The 18103-nt window shown below is 33.7% G+C and overlaps 1 protein-coding gene and 1 pseudogene across 4 annotated transcripts; both read left to right on the forward strand.

Annotated features, from left to right (window-relative positions):
- Window positions 1–9122: 9122 nt before the first annotated feature.
- LOC125213140 (U-box domain-containing protein 19 pseudogene) lies at window positions 9123–11498 on the forward strand (annotated as a pseudogene).
- A 173-nt stretch (window positions 11499–11671) lies between these two features.
- Window positions 11672–12769, forward strand: LOC125202552 (protein DELETION OF SUV3 SUPPRESSOR 1(I)-like). Of its 4 annotated transcripts, none has more exons than XM_048100963.2 (3): window positions 11672–11795; window positions 11929–12031; window positions 12527–12769. In XM_048100963.2, the coding sequence occupies exons 2-3, from the start codon at window positions 11938–11940 to the stop codon at window positions 12673–12675; spliced, it is 243 nt and encodes an 80-aa protein (XP_047956920.1). In that variant the 5' UTR covers window positions 11672–11795; window positions 11929–11937; the 3' UTR covers window positions 12676–12769. The 4 variants fall into 4 exon arrangements, with proteins under 4 accessions (XP_047956920.1, XP_047956922.1, XP_047956921.1 ...); XM_048100965.2 differs by having other exon boundaries at window positions 11679–11795; window positions 11932–12031; XM_048100964.2 differs by having other exon boundaries at window positions 11705–11848; window positions 11932–12031.
- Window positions 12770–18103: the final 5334 nt, after the last annotated feature.

The raw sequence follows: 18103 nt of genomic DNA on the forward strand, positions 1-18103 counted from the left end.
TCAAGATTCAGAGGTGCATAATGTGATTATAAGATTTTTTCTTTTAACAACTATATATTGACATGAAATGATGTTCTTTAGTCGAAACATTGATTTTTTTATAAAAAGTCTTTCGTCTTTTGCTTGGAAATTAGAAATGAATTGCGGTTTTAAAAAATCCTGACTAAGTGATTCTCGGAAATCAGAAGTATGTTAGTAAAGTTCTAGATGATACTATGCTCACAGGTTATTTACTCCCCCCGTCTCACTTTAGGAGTCCCGGTCACTTTTGCACACCCATTTTGTAAATAGCATAATAAATAGGTAAAGTGGTGAAATGGTAAAGTAAGAGAGAGAATAATATAGAGAAGACTCTTATCTACATTATTCTCTCTCTTACTTTACTATTTCTCCACTTTAAGTATTTATTATGATTTTTACAAAATGGATGTGTAAAAGTGACTGGGACTCCTAAAATGGGACGGAGGGAGTATGATCTACTATCATAAACAAAGCCATATCACACGTCGAATTTGCTTAATTGTAGTAAATTTTTTACCGTATATATTAATTTTTTATGAAACTATCAAATGAAAATTTAAATAAGAACTAGCTAAGATTAATATTATTTGGATTCCACTACTACTGTTGTTCGGTCATAGTATAAATTATTAATAATTATCATAAGTTGATTTACCATTGAATTATGTGCTAGTTTAACCGAAGACATCCACGCAATATAATCTACGTGGACGAACAAAATTGTGACGAATCCACGCGCTATAAATTGCCATCTTAACCAATTGAAATAATTTGGAAATTACGCGTGTGTTATCAGACTAAATTATTGAATAATATACCAATCAACTGCTAAAGTAATCAGTATGCACAGGTGGAAATGAAGTACTAGTTCCTTGATATTGAAATTGACATATGAAACAATTATTATTATTATTATTATTATTATTATTATTATTATTATTATTATTATTATTATTATTATTATTAGGTATGCAATTACGGTATAATACTACTAATTAGGATCACTAATATATAAATCAATAAAACCAATATAAAGTTTAAATATATACACAAATTAATTTAATCAAACTAACATAAAGTTGAACTAGACTAAAGTTGGGCAAAAGGTCTACAAATTCATGAACTGGTAAGTCGTAACTCGTAACTGTTACTATTTTTTAATGACAAATTCAATCCTGATTAAGAACTAGCTGTCGTGATAGGAACGGCTATTATATAGTATAGTATAGTATAATAGGGATGTGATAAAGGGAAGTGTTAGGATGTCACCATTTCTTAAAGTAACATTATACCAGTATTTCTAATCAATTATTTATATATGTGGACGAATAATTAGCTGCCATGTGGCAATAAAAAAATGTTCAAGAATAAAAAGAAAAAAGTCAGCAATATTTTATACAATATTCAACAATTTTTCTCGGACAACAATATCCAACATGCTAGACAGCAACCTATAGATTGTTGTCTAGCGTATTAAATATTGTTGTGTAGCGTTTATAATATTGTTGTATATGTGGTGTCACAGTGTCACTTTAAGAAGTGTTGTCATTTTAACACAAACCTGTGATCAAATACTACTAATCATCTTAATGTGCTACTTGCTAACTAAATCAACACATTATATTAAAAATGTCAACATAATGATATGAATGTCAACATAAATTTGTGTTGACATTTTGTAAATGTTAAGATAATTTTGTATTGACGTACTCATGTTATTGTGTTGACATTTTTAATATAATATGTTGATTAGTGAATAAGTAACACATTAAGTAAAATGTCAAAATAAATTTGTGTTGACATACTCTTGTTACCGTGTTGACGTACTCATGTTATTGTGTTGACATTTTTAATATAATATGTTGACTAGTGAATAAGTAACACATTAAGTAAAATGTCAAGATAAATTTGTGTTGACATACTCTTATTACCGTGTTGATATTTTTAATATAATATGTTGATTTAGTTACCAAGTGGAGTAGCATATTTAGATAGTTAGCACACTAAGCAACCCATAGTTAGCGTACTTATATATATCATGTTACCGTGTTGACGTACTCATGTTATTGTGTTGACATTTTTAATATAATATGTTGATTAGTGTATAAGTAACACATTAAGTAAAATGTCAAGATAAATTTGTGTTGACATACTCTTGTTACCGTTTTGATATTTTTAATATAATATGTTGATTTAATTAGCCAGTGGAGTAGCATATTTAGATAGTTAGCACGCTAAGCAACCCATAGTTAGCGTACTTATATATCATAGTTTTATAATATTGAATCATTTAATAAGTTAATAGTGTGATCATATCATGAAGCAAAATAGCCTTTAAAATTTGTATTTCTTTGTGTGTGAAGTTAAGGGGGCATTTGTATGAGTTCAATTAGATTGATTGTTAGATTATTTTGTTTTATATTTGAATTTATTGATAGGTGTGTATGGTAAATTGAAGAATTATTATTAAAATGCAACAAATTAGGATTTATTTATTATCATACAAAAATACATAAAATTGTGAGTAAATAAAGTAATAATAATTTTTATAAGTCTGTTTTAAGACCTTGTAATATGGATTAAAAATGATTAATCAACTACTTCAAGAGTGATAATATAATCATCCGACTGAATGACTGGGATGCGGAACGAGTTCTCCATTTTCTCCATTAGCATACAAATCAAAACATTTATATCTATTTATTTTAGTACGTACTGACATATACTCCCTCCCGTCCCCAATTAAGAGTCACACTTGTATTTCTGCACTAGTTTTGTAAAAATGATAATAATAAATAGTTAAAGTGGAAAAATGGTAAAGTAAGAGAGAGAATAATGTAAAGAAGACTCTTCTCTAGCTTATTCTCTATCTTATTTTACTATTTATCGACTTTAATTATTTATTATTATTTTTACAAAATGAGTGTAGAAATGCAAGTGTGACTCTTAATCGGAGACGGAGAGAGCAGTAAAATTTAAGCTCTTTCGATCCCTTCAATTAGAATTCTGATAGTTAAATTTTAAAAATATTACGAGCACTCACCGCAAGGAATTAGAAGTTTTGAAAGGGAGAATGACATTTCTTCAAATAGATTTGACCCAGATTTTTATTCAATTTTCACTGTAATCAATTTTCAATTGATTGCAAATTGAAAACTCCATTTTAAATATTGATATTGATTGATGAGGTCTATTTGTAACTCTGTGACACGTTACTCGTTCAATCCCATAAATATTACTTTTATATATTGTTGTCAAATAATAAATTCTTGCTTACATGGTGCAACTATGTCATAGATTCATATCTTCATGATCTAGTAAGCATATAAGACGTAACAAATGTATAAAAAAAAAAGGCATATTCACTTGAAATATGTATACATTAATTCAAATTACAGAATATTCTAATTATCATTAAACAAATAATTATAAATTACGACATCATAGTATATTTAGTTATTTGTTTTGTTCTGTCGTTTGTTTGGTTTCCCTTTTTTTCTTTGTGCTAGTTTCTAGCATCTACTGTATTTAATCTATCGATCAATTGGTGGTACGGTTAATGATTGTGAGCGGCCAAAATATTGATAAATGTTCCAAAGTTCCAACTCATCTTCTTAATTAATGATGAAATAGTCTAATTACTTTTATCTACTAAGCTAATCATAAATGCTGAAATAGTCCAGTAAATCACAGTTTTTAATTTCTAAATTAAAAATAAATCAAATCCCAAAATTAAAGCCCTTTTTTCTTTTTCTTACACGTAATGTAAGGTAACATAATTGTGTAAGAATGTGAGTTAATAAAATAACCAATAAAACAAGTCAAAATAAGAGTAATATAACCTCTGCGCTTCAATTTTGGCATAGGATGTATGTATTTGTAAAAAGTGGGCATTTTTCATTTTAAAGAAAGTGGACATTTTTACCTATCAATGCATTAATTTAGTGGGAAGTTATCTGAATATCTTTTATACCGATAATTGTTCTTGCAGTTGCTTTTCACGATGCTAGTTTACTAGATTTGGTTTCATATATATTAATTACACATAAGTTATTGTTAGGTACTAATAAACTGGATAGTCAAGGATAAGATAGTCACCAAATTTAGTAAGTGCAAAATTAACCAATGTATCAAAGAAATAGTAGTATATAATTATTCTAAATTATTTTTGTCAATCTATCGCACGATTCACAGCCACTCAAAAATAAACACAAAATATGATAGCAATACTGATAAAATCAATCTGTTGACTGTAGCTCTGAAATATGTGATTCGTAGGACATGTCTGCCTCGTATAGTCCAACTGATGACTGGGTTCAAACTCAAAGTTAATATTTTGTTACATAAAACAAATAAAACTAAAAGTCAGCTTGTGCATGAATCCATGAAGCATGATTTATATATTAATATTTGAAGACTTCTATGATAAGTGAAGATACGACCAAATTAACACGTTTAATTCTCCACTTATAAAGAAACCCCACGTAACTAATACTACTAATATATAAAAATTTAACTTAGTATGTCAAAAAAAGACAGTGGGTTGTCTCTTTCGGTAGTAAAATCTTAATTGCACCAAAAAATCTCTAACGCAGCCTTAAATTACCACGTGTACACGATGTCGGTCATGTAATCATTGTTTATACTACGAGTTTACCGTCCTCCAATCTACACTACAGTTTTCGAGTGTGATTTCAGTAAGATAATAAATTGATAAATTAAATTACTCCACTTTTTAATACTACTCCATTTTTAAATACTCCACTAAGAATTGCAAAACTGCGTTGAGGTTTAAATTAAGTGTGTACGGATAACATTTTCCGAAATGAAGGTTGATCAATAATAAAATAAATTGGGATCTACTAATAAACTTATATATTCTCCTGAATTCGTCTTCTTCGGAATAATAATTTAGTAGTATTAGTTTCTGCACTATGTTTGTGAATTTTGAAATGCGGTAAGGAGACAAGCCTCTTCAAAAACCTTAATATAAATAAATTAACTGATATTAGAAAAAATGGAGTACTTAATGATATTGATCGATAACTACCACAAAACCTAATAATAAATTCCGCTCAGCTCTTCCATTGATGCATTTATTCTTTGAGGCTATTGTCTAACGTGTGGATTAGGCAAGCTGCAATATAATGTGTGGTTTAGTACTTTAGTGAGATTACGTGTTAGCTTATAATTCATATGGAGTACTATGTAATTCCTGTAAAAGAGGGTATTAGAAGTTATGCCATTTATATGTAATTTGAATTGTAAAATTATACTCCCTCCGTCTCACTTTAGGAGTCCCGGTTGAGTTCGGCATGAGTTTTAAGAAATACAAATGAATGTAGGTGAAAAAAGATAATGGAATGTGGGTCCTACTTTTTTATATTAGTTTTATAATAAAATGTGAGTGGGAAAGGGTTAGTGGAATGTGGGGCCTAATACCATTTATGGAATATTTCAACCGGGGCTCCTAAAGTGAGACATCCAAAAATAGTAAACCGGAACTCCTAAAATGGGACGGAAGGAGTATATATTTGATCTACAGATAAACACACTATATCAACAAAGATCAATTTCTAAGCATTTAAAACAACTAAGTGCGTTTATTTGATCAAGAAAGTTGACTCATATATATACTCATATTTCAATCAATGACTAATCCCCACCTGATTTATATGCATATCAATGGGATAGCATGTCTTAGGATTTAAAACTGCTTCATACCTAAAGTCCCCTACCCATTTGATTAAAGATGGATGAGTCTCATTCACTCATACACACCCCTTAATTTTATTTGTTCTCTTATTAGTTATTCCATTTGTAGCATTATTCTCCATTACACACGTTAAAAACGTAATGAAAATAAATGCAATAGCTTAAGACCTAGCTCTAATATAGTTGCAACTTTCATCTAGCTGAACCTAGCTCTATAATAGGAGTACTACAAAGTTACAAATATCATCAACACTTTCAATCACGAGTACTTAAACATTAAATTTACACTAAAAAAATTAATATTAGTATTTTTTTTATCAGGAAAATGGTACGCCATCTTTGACCCGCGTATGTTTTAATAAAATAATTGGTCTTGTGGGGATAAATGAATTATGGATCACTATTTATAACCAATACTGTCTAATTAGAAATGAAATATTTTCTTTTTTAGTTTATTCTATTAAAAATGAAACATTTCCTAAATTAAAAATATCTCTATTTCTATTTTTTCATCTCTCTTACTTTACTCTCTCTTCATTAACTTATAAAATAATACTACATAAAAACCTGTGCCGATTTCCAAACATTGCATATTTAGTGGAATGAAGGAAGTACAATTTTTTGGTATATTCTGGGTAATGCTATGTGGCCATAATGTGGCTGGCCACACAAGGACATAATAGTAACTGCTCTTATTAAAATAATAATTGTAATCAATGTAGTTATTAGTGTTATAGTGTTTTTACATAATAAACCTTGCCTATTAAAATCTGTTGGAGTATTTCTTTTTAGTATGCTACTACTATTTAGTTTCAATCCGATTTATAGCATTAAAAATGAATCTAACAAGAAAATCAATAACCCTCTCGTCTACTCTTTCCTTCACTAGAAAAATCAACAAAGAGAATGCTTTTTTTTTTCTTTCTATTTTCTATACATATCAGGAATGCTTTTTATTTATTTTTCTGTTTTTTTCAATTTATCAGTTGCAATCAAAGAGAATTTGTTCACTACACCATAATCCATATCTTATAAAATGACAAGAACAGTAATGTTGATAATAATAACTTGATAAGTAACATTTATATTGTATCACACGTTATCGTTAAAAATTAATAGCTTCTAAAATATCATATAATAATATTTAAAATTTATCAATTATTTTATAATTGTGTTCAATAATATTTCATGGATTGGTATCATAATTATTTATTTGCGTATTATGAATTATGATATATTCATGTGTGTGCACTAATTAGAGAACTATATACATTGTTGTATTATGGCATCACTATGTTTGCTACTCCTTCCGTCCCCGAAAATTATGAAATCTTTTCTTTTAAGTTTGTCCTTGAAAAGTATTAACATTCTAATTTCGGAAAATATTTTCTCTTTAACGAGGTGAGACTAATTCTCAACTAATAATATTATGCATTAAAACTCGTGCCGAACAAAATGTTAATACTTCATTTGTACCACCATTAAGTGATTTGTATTAGTATATGATTAAAATTTTAACTATCGAATGAATTTTAAGAATTATTTTGAATTCAAATTAATTCATGTCTTAATTATTCAATGGAACCTAATATCAAATAAAATTACTAAAGATTATTATCAAATAAAATTACTAAAGATTATTCAATGGAACCTAATTATTTAAATTTTCAATTATTTTGAATTTAAATTAATTTAGATCTCAATTATTCAATTGAACTTAAGATTAAATAAATTACCAATTGAACCATGATCAGCCGAATTTTTCAATAACAATTGAAATTTTCAATTCAACATTCAATTGTTCAAATACATATGGATTTAGTATTAACTGAAACTACTAAGGTATTTAATTAAATCTAAAATTTATTTAAAATTTTCGACTACCAAAAATGGTAAAAAAAAAAGAAACGTGACAAATTTTATGGGACGGACATAAATAGAAAAATGTGACAAAATTTGAGAGACGAAAATATGATAATTTGTTATGATATAGAAAGATATAATTGATATGCTATATATCTTTCGTGAACATTATCTTTAAAAGTAAAGTATACTATACTATACTAATTTTTAGACAAAACACACCTAGAGATTCTTATACTAATATATGTGTGTTATTAGGTTCTTCTACAAATTTTTGGTTCATTATATCTTTGTACAAATGTATTTTGTTTAGTTGGGTCTTAGAATTAAAATAGTTGGACTTGGACATTTCAATCCATCTTAAATTCAATTTAAATTTAATTGATATTAGAGTCACTTTCCAAATTAAGGTTTTCAATTGAAGATTTTAGTTGATATTCGTCGGAGTTGAAATTTAATTAATTATTCACCAAAATTATACTTCATCAAATACTAGACTATAACACTATTGTTGCCGTAAATTATTATTGATTTGCAATTTCAAATCATTATGTTTTATAATTTTTTATTCGCAAAGTATCCTAAGTATTATTAAATTCAGTTTAACTTAAATAAATGAAACTACATTTAATAATGAAGTCTTCTTATCATGGAAAATTCATAAAATAGTTTTAAAATAAATTGTACTGCATATTAATATTATAGTTTCAATTTCAATAGATTTTTTTATTATAGACTACATAAAAGTGTCGCAACTAAGTTAAGATATCAAATGATTTAATTCACTTTCATTGTTAATCTTATACTATTTCACTTAAACGTAATATACTACTATTATTTTATTTTTTTATTTTTTTGTAATTTTTAATATTGAAAAGCAATTCTTTGTAAAAATATGTGTTACTCGTAAATCTAAATATTTTATATTATTATGGTTAAATGTATGTTGTAATAAAATATTGAGAATTAGTATAATAACAAAATTAGTGAATAGGTAATTAAATTCGTATAGAAAATTACGTGAAGATTAAATAATTTTTGTTGCATTATTTTGAATTACTAAGAAAAAAAAGACTCTTTCCGCATTGAAAACAGTGTATTTTATTTTCATAAGTATGGATATGGATACATATTATATTTTACATAAAATAATTAGTTAAGGGTACAACGGTCTTAAAATAAAAAATTACACTTCCAAGGTGAGCTGATCTCATTAAATGAGCATTAATTATACAAATTTTATTAATATTTTATTATTATGGCTGAGCCATAATATGGCCATTTAGCACTACTGGTTCTAAAAAGATTTGTATAATTCAAACACAGCTTAAGAAGTTTCAACTCTCAATCCCAACACAAAATCAAAGAAGCATCGTTGCCCACTTGATTCTCGACACGTGTCCCCAAAACGTGTCTAGTATCTTCTGCACCCGTACACCGGCAGATTCCCGCCACGTGTCACCAAAAAATCTAGCGGTTAAACCCTCCATATTTATTCCCCAACCGAATTTCAAATCATTCATTTTTCCCCAAATCCTAAGAAACCCACAGATTCAAACAAAACTGAATCGCTTCAAACATTCCAATCCAGATGATTCGAAAATTCGACCGGAACCACCGCCGGATACTGAAATTCCCGGCGGTCAGCCCCTGCGAGGGAATATCCCCATCAACACTCCTCGAATCTCTGATCGCCCTCTCCCACGACATCTGCAATTTCCGGTTCAAACCCTTCGCATCCCAGCGCAAAAACGCGCGCGAAACGCTCCGGCAGATCTCAATCCTCTCGATATTCTTCGAGGAAATCCGCGAACACGCCCCGCACATCTCCGATTCGATCATCCTCTGCTTGTCGGAGCTCCACATCACGCTCCAGCGGATCCAGTTCCTCCTCTCCGATTGCGCCCGCGACGGCGCCAAAATGCTAATCCTCATGAAATCCCACACCGTCGCGACGCAGTTCCGGTCTCTGATCCGTACCGTCGCGACAGCGCTCGACATCCTCCCTTTAGACGCTATCGGAATCTCCGGAGAGATCAAGGAGTTAGTGGAGATGCTGTGGAAGCAGGCGCGGAAGGCGAAGATGGAGGTCGATGCCGCTGATGAAAGCGCTACTAAGAGAGTGCTTTTAGTCCTCAATCAATTTGAGAACCGGTTCGAGCCCGACCCGTTTATGATCCGCCGGGTTCTCGGGTATTTAGACATCAAGACGTGGGGGGAATGCCACCGAGAGATCAGATTTCTGGAGGAGGAGATTCGCGCAGGATATTCGGACGGGGACGAGAGAGAGGTGCCGTTGCTGAGCAGTTTAATCGGATTGTTGAGTTATTGCAGAGGAGTTCTGTTTGAGGACTACGATGTAGAAGTGATCAATCAATCAGATGGGAGAGGTAGCAATCTGGAGGTGCTTAATTGCTTGAATCCCGAGGATTTTCGCTGCCCAATTTCGCTTGAGCTCATGACCGATCCTGTGACCGTGGCCACCGGGCAGACATACGACCGTGTCTCTATACAAAAATGGCTGAAATCCGGGAATTTTGTGTGTCCGAAAACAGGGGAGAGGCTGGCCAGCACAGAGCTTGTCCCCAACACCAGCCTTAAGAAGCTTATCCAACAATTCTGCGCTGAATACGGCGTTTCGTTAGCGAAATCGAGCAAGAACAATCGAGATATTTCGAGGACTATCTTGCCGGGAAGCCCTGCAAATGCAGCAGCCATCAAATTCCTGTCTGAATATCTTACACTGAGCCTAGGTTATGGAACTGACCGCCAGAAGAGCAAGGCCGCCTACGAAATCCGGCTGCTGGCTAAGTCGAATCTCTTCAACCGGTGCTGCTTGATTGAATCCGGTTCGATCCCACCCCTCCTAGAACTGCTGGACTCGTCCGATCCCACAATGCAAGAAAACGCGGTTTCTGCGTTGCTGAAGCTGTCTAAGCAGCCGAGAGGGCAGAAATCGATCATTGAAAACGGTGGCCTCAATCCAATTCTCGCAGTGCTCAAGCACGGGAAGAGGCAGGAATCGAGACAGATCGCAGCTGCAACGATCTTCTACCTCGCCTCAATACACGAGCAACGCAGGAAGATTGGAGAGAACAAGGAAACAATCCCTTCCTTGCTGGAGCTGATCAGAGATGGCACCGCGTGTAGCAAGAAAAACGCGGTGGTGGCCCTCTTCGCGCTGCTGTTCTACCACAGGAACCGCGACAGGGCCATAGCAGCTGGCGCGGTGGCAACGCTGTTAGGCCTGTTGGATTCCTCAGACAGGGCTGAGGTGAAGACAGACACGCTGGCGGTTCTGTCCAGATTGGCAGACAGCTTTGATGGCTCGGTGCAGATCATGCTGGCTTCGGATTCAGCTCTGCCATCCATCCTGAGGCTGCTCTATGGTATAGAGACGCGGGCCGGGAAGGAATACTGCGTCTCAATCCTGCATTCGCTATGCCTCAACTGTGGAGCTGATGTGGTGCCTATTTTGGCGAAGGACGCGTCTCTGATGACCGCGCTCTACTCACTTGTCACTGAGGGAACGTCTCACGCTGGCAGGAAAGCGCGGTCGCTCATCAAGATCCTGCATAGATTCTGCGAGACGAGGTCGTTTGATCAGAAGAGGGAGCTCAGGCAAGAACAAGGACAGTTTATTGATGTGTGATGTTTGCTGCAACTTTTAGTCAGCTGCATTCCTCTGTGTAAATAGGGTCAGTCAAAAGGTGTGTGTATCTTCATAGAGGATATGATTCCTCTTTGTATTAATAGGTTTTAGCTCGAGTTTTAGGGAGCTAATTGCCTGCATAGTTCATCCATTTTGGGACATTCATACATATGTCCATTCTTTGCTGTAATAATACAGTGTGATATATTACATTCTAGTATGTACTTGAATAATTGATTTGGTTTTATTATCAATTCTAAGCTTATAAAAGCAAAATGTCACTTATTAGTTTGAGTTAATATTTAGCAATTTTGATATATATGTTTGAAATTGCAAGATCATTGACCATGCAAGTTGCTAGTACTGGGGAGCAAAATCCAATTTATCTTTTCTTAAGGGATAACATTGTAATTATTCAAATACTGCTGATAATATAAATACGGCGTCGTATGGGTGCGAATTGTTCCTGAACAAATAGTCCGTGATCAGTATAATTCAGCCGAAAAATAAGCGTCAATAGTTGGAAATCTTCTTCGATTACTCTGTAAGTTACTGTGATTCGAGTCTATCTCTTCATTTGTATGCGTGTATACAGCGGTACGTGCTGCTCAATGTCCTCAAAATTTTTGTTTTTAATGCGTTTATTTTCGATAAATTGTTGTTTTTTTTCCTTGTAGCAGACTGGAATGGCGACGGAAGGGCAGAAGCCATCAGCTGAGGAAGTAAAGACCGATCTATTTGAAGATGACGACGAGTTTGAGGAGTTCGAAATTGATCGAGGTGTGTATGATGAATTAGATTTTGATATGTTATTTATTTTTTCAATTTTATGATGTGAATGCTGAATTGATTTCAATTGCCTAATGGAATTCTGTATGATATATGCATACTTGTTTGGTTTCTGTTATTTTGGGTGATAGTATAAATGTGGATTGATTTTTGTTATGAATTTGATGCATTGACATAAAAAGCTGGGTTTTGTTGATTGATCTACAATCTATATGCAGGAACTAATGCATTGAATGATTTGATCTGATTTTATCGCCATAACGTTTGTGTTTTTGATGCTGTTGATTGTGTGTGCAACAACTAATGCATTGCATGATTTGATTTGCCAACATATGGACTCTTTACTCTTTGTAACCAAGATGTGTCTCATAAGCAAACTGATGGATTAGGATCATATTTGTAGCCTTTAAATGTAATAATCTAGTAACAGCTTAGACATGCATATATATGGTTTCTGATGCTGTATATCTTTGCTTTTTTCATCAGTGTGTGAGGATTTGGCCGATTGGGATGAGCAAAACGAAGGCGAAGTAATAAATCAGCAATGGGAAGATGACTGGGACGATGATGATGTGAATGATGATTTCTCTATGAAGCTGAGGAAAGAATTGGAGAGCGAGGCTAAGTCCACATAACTTTGCTCATGTTTTACACCGATTTTTGTCTTAGGTTGTGCGTTGTGATTCTGGTTACTGAATAATTTTCTTAATTCATTTGCCTTATTGCCTATCATTTGTCTACTTGCTTTCTTTTTCATATTCTATGCTTACCTCGAACATCTAGATTGTTGTCTTGGCTCTTATGTAGAGGATGGAGAGTAGGTTTGTTGCATTGCATTGAATTTGTGGTTTTACGTTGATAGTATTTCTACGACTCATCTTCACTAAGGCAGAGACCTTTATGAAGGTAGAGACTCGAGTCAAGGATCATGTTCAAATTTTGGAATTTAGAGAGAAGAGAAGATGCATGCATTTGAATTCATCTTCTAGGCGACTTGTTGGAAATTTTTGTGCTAACACATAACCCATTGTGGTGAAGTCTAGTTGTATTTCCAACCCTTCTCTACTGTGGATAAATACTCTAGATAGATGGGGGAAGAAGTCCAATGATTCTTTCATTTGGCAATGGAGAATGCATTGGTATTAAAGCAGGGAAGTTCTTGTGGTAAACACTCCCAAACATCAATGATTAGCATAAGCAATTTGATTAACACACTGGGAATCTTTAAAAATTTGTTTTTAAAAGATGCCCTTAATCCAATGTTTACATTTGCTTTTCAGGTAGGAGTACTTAATATTTTGCACTAATTTGAGTGCAACTCGGATTCCATTAAATTTGTTAAACCGCATAAAAAAGTATTTAAAAAAACTCAAGTAAATCTGTTAGGAGTACTACTATACTACTATTCCTTTAGAAATTAGACAGCCTTTAGTAAATCTGTTAAATCTGGTATGTATCATCGCCACATATGTAGGTGTCATGTGTTCCCCTTGTGCCTGAGACGTCTTTCTTATCTCTTTGATGGAAACTTTGATTTGCTAGTATTAGTATAGGCTTTGTATTTGCTCTTCGTTATGGGTGCCCACAACTGGCTATGTTTCTTGCTTGTCTTTTTTGTTTTTGTTAGCATTTGGGAGATTAGCTTGGTGCAGAGTGTTTGCTCCTTTTGTGGACCTGTCCATTTAATTCGCTGATTTTAAAAGTTAATTTTGTGGGACAACTGAGAAATGTACAAAATTTATAATTTAATTTGCTTATATTGAAAGTAACTGGATTGACTAGAAGTTTGCCAAGAATTATGATTTAAATGACATTTTTCTATAATAAATCCTAATCAACAACACAGCACTAAACTAGAACAGAAAGAAATTAAAATTAAAACAATAAACATAAAAACTGAAATCAAGAATCTTAGTCAAAGAATAACGCCCATTCTAAAAACATTTATCGTGGCAATACTTCGTATAGTAGATGATACACCCTCTTCATGAAAACTATTTGTTCTCTCTCTTTCTAAAAAAATGCCAAGTTTTAACTCGAAGTATCCTTTAGAGAATCACCCTCGGTGGTCATGAAAATACAAAATTTTAAAGTAACCAAATGGTATAATTCAAAATATTATAATAAATGGACAACAAATTTTACCTTTTTTCTAGCTGCCTTAAACATAAGTAGTCTCACTCTCAGAAAAAGGTCGGGGTAGGAAATTCAAATATAGTAAATGGATACATTAAAGCATTTTCATTAGGATCTTGAGATTCATAAGTAGTCACACTCTCAAAAAAAGGTCAGGGTAGGAAATTCAAATACAACAAATGGATACATTAAAGCATTTTCATTAGGATCTTGAGATTCTCGATGTCTTTTGACTGTGGGCGTGATATATCCTCCTTTGGAACCTCTTGTTTCAGATCTCCGGTCATGTTGAAAAGTATTCCTATCGCAGTACCGTCTCGTTTGCTTTTTACGGCAACACCGTTCAACATATTCCCGTGAAAGACTTTTGCTTTGTTTATGGCTTCGAGACCATTAGTAGTGATGGGTAGGAGTGGGAATATGAATATCGGGTATTGGGTTTATCCATACCCGACCCGATATCCACCGGGCATTGGATACCCAATATCCAATTTTATAGGATTGGGTATGGGATAGGATATTAAAATTTAAAATAAATCGGGTATTGGGTAACCCGAATGGGTATCGGATATTATCTGAATATCCAATTTATTATTTAAAGCATTTTTTAAATTAGGTTTAGCCATTTTAGGCTTCAAGAGCTGAGCCAATTTATTTACTAATTACAATTTACTAGGTTAACTTTCTCTAAACTTATATAAATAAGTCGATCTCTCTTACTCTAGGTCACGGCTTCTCCAAACTCTCAAGTTTTACGTATTGCATAATCAACTCATGTGGTTTTTATATTTTAGTTAATTATTTTGACTTTTGAACAATATTATTGGTTGCTTCTACGGTTTAATTAAATGCATAACTTTTATTATTTTACTTACATATTGCATAACTAATCCCCATAAATATAATCATAGACTTGTGTTAAAATGATAACACCTTTTAAAGTGACACCGTGACACCACATATCTAACAATATTATAAACGCTACACAACAATATTATAAACGCTATACAACAATCTATAGATTGCTGTATAGCGTGTTGGATATATTGCTGTATAGCGTGTTGGATATTGCTGGCCGAGAAAAAATTGTTGTATTTGTATACTGCTGGCCGAAATTTTTTCACTTGAGCATTTTTTTTTTATTGCCACATGGCAGCTTATTATTCGTCCACGTGTACAAATGATTGGCTAGGAATGGTGGTATGGTGTTATTTTAAGAGGTGTTGTCATTTTACGCACCTCTATAATCATATACTTTAAAATAAAAGTAACATATTTTTTATAGTTTTATACTACAAAATAAATGCAACATTAAAGATATTAGTCAATTTAAATATTTCTAAATTTATATTAATATAATAAAATTTGAATTTTTTTTACTCCCTCCGTCCTAGTTTAAGAGTCAAATTTTGCCATAAAAGTCCGTCATAGTTTAAGAGTCACATTTATAATTTTCCATATTTGGTCATAAAATTTTATCCCATTATTCAACAAAATTACATCCAAATGTCATTATCTACACAAAAATAAACCAAAAAAAATCAGAAACTTAACCTACCCAACCCCCCCAACCCCATCCTCAGTTGACTTTCATTTCTCTCTCTCTCCACCTTCCCATCTCTCTTTATTCATAATCGAAGGAACCCTAATCGGCGCATACTACAATCGCCGATCTAAATCCGCCATTACTCCATCACCGTTCGCTTCTCATGGCCGATGAATGGGATGAAACCCCAACATGGGATGCAACGCCGGAGTTTGAATCGTTGCCATCTTTCGATACACCACCCGGAACCCTAATCGTCCTTGATACACCATCGGCGGTCATTGACCGGTGGGAAATCGAATGAGCGGTCGATTGGTACCACCGATCGGGAAATCAACGACCGTTTGGGGGCGTTGACGGGTCTGATATGCTTCTACCATCTGAGGTCGTCGACGAATCTGAAATTCCCCCACCGGCTGAGGTCTTCGACGGATCTGAAACCCAGCCACCGTCTGAGGGATTTCACGGGTCTGAACGTCAACCATCCCTGCCCTTTGACGCATCTGAAACTCAGCCACCATCCCACCCCTTTGACGAGAATGAAAAAGCAATGTTGTTGATCTTGTTGCCTAGCATGAAAGATCTCCTCTAATCTGTGAGTATTTTTTCAATTTTAAGTCACCCTCTTGTGTAGGGTTTGGAAGCTGTTTCTAGGGAATTGATTGAGGGTTATTGCTGTCTTGGCTGTGTTGGTTTGTATGCTACTCCATGATGAAGATTTTTATGATGAATTACATGTAATAATCTGTGTATTCACTGCATTCGTTGGATTATTGTGATTGGAGTCACCCCTGTGATGGTTTGGAGGCTCTGATTTTGTGTGATTGTTCCTCTGTGATAAATTTTTTCTGAGAGTAAAGCATGCTATTCTGTGTATTCACTACATTGGTTGGATTATTGAGAATGTAGTCACCTCTATGATGGTTTGGAGGCTCTGATTTTGTGTGATTGTTCCTCTGTGATGAAGTTTTTCAGATGATAAGTCACCCCTGTAATTGTTTTGGAGGCTTAAGCCATATGATGAATCTTCTCTGATGGTTTTTAAACAAAAACACATGCCTACATCAGTTACACCTAGAATTCATACAAAATGCAGCTTTAGAGTTGTAATGCTTATCTATGATTTCTCTGAATTGGTTGGGTTATTGTGAATTTAGCCACCCCTTTGATGGTTTGGAGGCTCTGATTTGCAATTTTGTGGCATTTGAATGGTTTGTTGGCTCTGATGTTGTGTTATTACTCCTCTGTGATGAAGTTTTTCTAGAGTTATGCATGTTGATCTATGATTCCTCTGTATTGGTTGGTTTATTGTGAATTTAGCCACCCCTTTGATGGTTTGGAGGCTCTGATTTGCAATTTTGTGGCCTTTGGCTGGTTTGTTGGCTTTAATGTTGTGTTTTTGCTCCTCTGTGATTAAGTTTGTGTGATGATAAGCCACCCATGTATTAGGTTTGTAGGCTTAAGCCTTATGATGAAGCTTTTCTGATGGTTTTTTTTTAAAAAAATACACACTTACAAAACTTACACTTGGAATTCATACAAAATGCAGCTTATAGAGCTGTAATGAAGTTAGTTACCCTAACCCAGAATGCAACCTAGTTACCCTAACCCAAAATGCAGGCTATAACCCAAAAAACAAGTTTACATCCTAAACACCAACCTATTTTGATGCTTATACTGTAAACCCCATGATCCAAGTGGCCGATCTAGAAACATTAAACATTGTTTAAATGCCCTATGTCTTATGAGGCACCCACATCATTCTCAAGGAGTAGTAGATACTCCAAGCTTTCCCTTACCATATTCTCTTCAACTTCAAGTGAGGTAGGAAGCCCCACTGTCCTACTCAACCTTTCTTTATTCAAGTGGGGTATTTTGTAGTTGTTTCCCCCATGCACTTCTAGGATCTTGCTGAAACAGCTTTCCAATGTTAAGAAAACATTGTTAAGAGTTTGTGGTGTGAGTTCCTCAAAAGAACTCCAAACATTACCCAACAATTCATCTATATTGGTGGCTAGTTTATCATCTTGTAGTGGTTATATGGCCCTAAAAAAGCCAAGGTCCAATACATTGGTGTCTGGGGAGTTGGCTGGTTGGCTAATTAGATGGAATTTAAATCCATCTGAACTTGCAAGAGCCTCAAATTGTGAGTCAGAGTAGTTTCGGTGAGGTTTGATATTATCTTGTTGGATATATATCTCCTTGCTTGCATTGGCTGGCCACTTAGCCTTGATTGCTGGAATAATCTGTGCATTATGTATGAATAAATGAATGAATGACTAAGTGATGAAATTACCAATGTCTGATAGTAATGTGAGTTGAAAAAATATACATACCTGATTCAAGAGACAATCTCTCATGGCTTCCTTGTTAACTGATGG

This window comes from Salvia hispanica, chromosome 2 (assembly GCF_029641045.1).
Source record: "Salvia hispanica isolate PSC_SH4W2 chromosome 2, Shi_PSC_v1, whole genome shotgun sequence".
Classification (NCBI taxonomy): Eukaryota; Viridiplantae; Streptophyta; class Magnoliopsida; order Lamiales; family Lamiaceae; genus Salvia; species Salvia hispanica.

What these genes read in the sequence shown, in the direction of transcription:
- LOC125202552 (XM_048100963.2), top strand. Translation starts at nt 11,938, where the DNA reads ATGGCGACGGAAGGGCAGAAGCCATCAGCTGAGGAAGTAAAGACCGAT. An exon ending in GGAGTTCGAAATTGATCGAG is followed by an intron (nt 12,032 to 12,526) that starts GTGTGTATGATG and finishes TTTTTTCATCAG; the next exon opens with TGTGTGAGGATTTGGCCGAT.